Source organism: Sabethes cyaneus, chromosome 3 (assembly GCF_943734655.1).
Source record: "Sabethes cyaneus chromosome 3, idSabCyanKW18_F2, whole genome shotgun sequence".
NCBI lineage: Eukaryota > Metazoa > Arthropoda > Insecta > Diptera > Culicidae > Sabethes > Sabethes cyaneus.
This window is the reverse complement of record NC_071355.1, coordinates 120490181-120494453: the sequence shown is the minus strand read 5'-3', so window position 1 is coordinate 120494453 and position 4273 is coordinate 120490181. Positions and strand designations below refer to the sequence as shown.

At 41.1% G+C, this 4273-nt stretch overlaps 1 protein-coding gene across 1 annotated transcript; it reads left to right on the top strand.

Moving 5' to 3' along the window:
• The first annotated feature begins 2615 nt into the window (after nucleotides 1–2615).
• On the top strand, nucleotides 2616–3608 carry LOC128740080 (uncharacterized). The gene has a single exon (XM_053835592.1). It carries the CDS (start codon nucleotides 2616–2618, stop codon nucleotides 3606–3608), a length of 993 nt encoding a protein of 330 aa, XP_053691567.1.
• Nucleotides 3609–4273: the final 665 nt, after the last annotated feature.

Here is a 4273-nt window from a genome sequence, read left to right as displayed (position 1 = left end):
GTAGAGGTTTTTGGGGCCATGAAAGGTTTTAGTGATGGTTAGAGACCCCTCCCCCCACTAAGAGGGGGGGCTCCCATACAAATGAAACACAAATTGCTGCAAAACTCGAGAACTAACCAAGCAAATAGAACCAAATTTGGCATGTGGGTGTTTTCGGTAACAATAATTTATTCTAGGGTAATTTGAGACCCCTCCCCTCTTTATAAGGGGAATTATAACTCCTTTCCCCTTTAAGAGGGGGGGCTTCCATACAAATTTCCTCATAACTCGAGAACTAATGAAGCAAATGGAACCAAATTTGGCATGTGAAGGTTTTCGAGGGCAAAAAAATTTTCTATGTTGAATTAGGACCCCTCCTCATTTTAAGAGGGGGGGCTCCTGTACAAATGAAATACCAATTTCCTCATAACTCGAGAACTAATCAAGCAAATGGAACTAAATTTGGCATGTGTGTGTTTTTGGAGACAATTTTTTTTTCTATGATGAATTGGGACCCCTCCCCAGTTTAGGAGGGGGGGGGGCTCCTATACAAACGAAATACAAATTTCCTCATAATTCGAGAGCTAATCCAGCAAATGGAACCAAATTTGGCATGTAGGTGTTTTTGGAGGCAAGAATTTTTTCTATGATGAATAAGAACCTCTCCCCACTTTAGGAAGGGGGGCTCCTTTACAAATGAAATACAAATTTCCTCATAACTCGAGAACTAATCAAGCAAATAGAACCAAATTTGGCATGTGGGTGTTTTCGGTGACAAGAATTTATTCTACGGTAAATTGAGACCCCTTCCTCTTTATAAGGGGAATTATAACTCCTCTCCCCTTTAAGAGGGGGGGCTTCCATACAAATTACTTCATAACTCGAGAACTAATCAAGCAAATGGAACCAAATTTGGCATGTGAAGGTTTTCGAGGGCAAGAAAATTTTCTACGGTGAATTAGGACCCCTTCCCATTTTAAGAGGGGGGGCTCCTGTACAAATGAAATACAAATTTCCTCCTAACTCGAGAACTAATCAAGCAAATAGAACAACATTTGGCATGTGGGTGTTTTCGGTGACAAGAATTTATTCTATGGTGAATTGAGACCACTCCCTCTTTATAAGGGGAATTATAACTCCTCTCCCCTTTAAGAGGAGGGGCTTCCATACAAATTTCCTCATAACTCGAGAACTAAACAAGCAAATGGAACCAAATTTGGCATGTGAAGGTTTTCGAGGGCAAGAAAATTTTCTATGTTGAATTAGGACCCCTCCCCACTTTAAGAGGAGGGGCTCCTGTACAAATGAAATACCAATTTCCTCATAACTCGAGAACTAATCAAGCGAATTGAACCAAAGACATCCCTAAGCTATCATTTGATGGGTGAGCCCCGGGTTCTTATACATTTGACACATTTCGCGGGCCGGTATACCAATCAGACATTTTATAAAACATGCTTTTAGCATTGTTGATTATTTTTCCATGATTTGGCAATGTTTGAACCATTTAAAACTGCCATAACTGGTATTCTAGCATTTTCGGAAGTTATTTAAAACGTGTGTCGAAAATAAATGAAATTTACAAGATGTAAATATTTTTCGTGATATTTTAAAAAATGCTGCTACAGTGCGCTAAAACATTTCATAATAGCACTTGTTTTCGACCAACTTACAAAGGAATATATGCTGAATCCATTCCAAAAATAGTTTGGATGTAATTTTGCAGTTATTTTGTATTTCAAGTGGATGAAATAGGGCCATTTTTTGCGTTGTAACGTCACGAAAAAAGCGTAGTTTTCGCAGGAAAGTACAAATTTGAACAATCTAATGATCCGTATTCTCTTTGTACTCAAAAATACCTTTAAAACGATGCCTATAGAATGATGATAAGTAAAGTAGAACCTAAGTTACAACTGATTGAAGCTCGTGTTGTTACGTCACGGCGGGCAGCCGGACGGATTCAAAACAAGTGAGACATAAGTAATAGCATCGAAACCTTAAGACATTGCATAAAAGTGGCTTCAGAAAAGTTTCTTTATTTAAAAAGCACTTTCTAGTGTTGAAAAAATATTCGGACATTAGGGTGTCCTCAAGCAGATACAAAATATATTTTCTCTATTTTAAGTCAGAAATGATAGCTGTCTACAGAAAATTTGAAGAAAAAGTAATTTCAAGAAACTTCGTTGATTGCTGAAAATTTCTATTTCTTACATGAAAAAAGTTATAGAGCCAAACTCTTAGGGACACCCTCAAAAACAGGTTTTTCGATCTAGCTCTTTAATAACGCTTCGTACGCCTTTTAGATGTTCTAATAAATTGGTAATCGAATTACATTGCACATTTTCGTCGAAGATACTAGAGCTCTATCTTTTTCCTTTTAGGAGCTATCCCTTGTTTCTTTTATTTCGATATGTTCACCTACGGTTGCCTTCATAATACATTTTTTTAGATATTCCACAGTGTTCTACCCTATGTTCGTACATGGTGGAATACAGCATAATTTGACTAACAAAAAACAAGTGAAGTTAGCGATGTTATTGGGGCCGGTAATACAAGAAGATCTGCGATCCATTTTATTGCGATCGCGACTGGCACTCCGGTGGCGTCCGGTGGTACTAATTGCAGATGTCGCTAAAATGTACAGCCAAATACGGTTGAGCTCGGATGATACCCCACTGCACCGAATATTTTGGCGTTTTTCTCCAGTGGAACCAGTTGCTGTTTATGAACTGAAAACGGTCACTTACGGCACTGCATCTGCCCCATTTCTAGCCACACGTGTTCTTAAGAAACTTGCTGAAGACGAAAATGAAAACTATCCGGCCGATCCGGCAAAGGTCACCTGCGAAGATTTCTATGTCGACGACTTTTACTCGGGAGCAGATACAATTGAAAAGGCCGTAACAATACGTCAGCAAATAGATGCTATGTTTTCGTCGGCAGGAATGAAACTACGGAAGTGGGCTAGCAATGAAGCAGCCGCATTGGAGGGTGTGTCTGAGGCTGACCTAGCATTCCAATCATCGGTACATTTGAATAAAGATCAGTCGATTAAAACACTCGGTCTACACTGGGAGCCCAGCACTGATAAATTGAAATATGTCATACGAGAGGAACAGCTTGACATTCCCACCGCTGTAATCAAACGAGCAACGCTGTCGCGTATCGCTAAACTCTTTGATCCATTGGGTTTGGTTGGCCCAGCGGTACTGATTGCGAACATTTTTATGCAGACGTTGTGGACGTTAAGAGATGAAACTGGAAAACCGTGGGAATGGGATCGTGAGCTACCTCAGCTAATGATAGAACGTTGGAATTCGTACCGCTCTCAGCTATCTTCGTTGAATGACCTACGGATTGATCGTTTCATATCATGCTCAAACCCGAGCTCTTTGGAATTGCACCTCTTTTCAAACGCATCGCAAATGGCCTACGGTTGCTGCTGTTACATTCGGTCAGTGAACTCGTCGGGTGCAACGAAAGTTGCTCTACTGACGTCACGCTCAAAGGTGTCACCACTTGCGCAACAAACTATACCACGATTGGAGCTATGTGCGGCACAAATGGCAGCTGAAATGTATACAAAGGTACTAAGCGCACTGCGATTCACAGGAAGCACATTTTTCTGAGTGGACTCCAAGATTGTGCTGAGCTGGCTGAAAACTTCACCAACAAGTTGGACTACGTTTGTTGCTAACAGAGTGTACCGCATTCAACAATCAACACAAGACTGCAAATGGAACTACGTTCCCGGCACAGACAATCCGGCGGATCACATTTCGAGAGGACTGTTACCGATAGACTTGCTGCACAACGAGGTATGGTGGGAAGGCCCTAAATGGCTCAGAAAGGAAAGTGAATCGTGGCCTTTACAAACAGTGGAATTGTCGGGCGATGCAGAAGTACTGAAAGAAGCACGAAAAACAACACTATCATTACCAGTTGCCTCTGAAGGACCTTCGTTTGTGGAAAATTTTATTTCTAAGTTCTCCAAATACCAACTTCTTCTTTGAGTCACAGCGTACTGTAAACGTTTCCTGATAAATTGTCGGCGTCCAAAACCAGATAGAGTTAGTACTTCTCCACTCACAACGTGTGAAATACGTGATGCTGAGGTGTCTCTCGTGCGAGCAGTACAGCGTGAATGCTTCCCTGATGAATGGAAGGCTCTTGAACAGCAGCAACCGGGTTCGTCGAAATCTCGCCTTTGGCGATTAAGTCCAATTATGGGCATCGATAATGTTGCATTGGACTTTTTGAATCAGGTTTTGGTTGACCTCCACGACAATTCAGT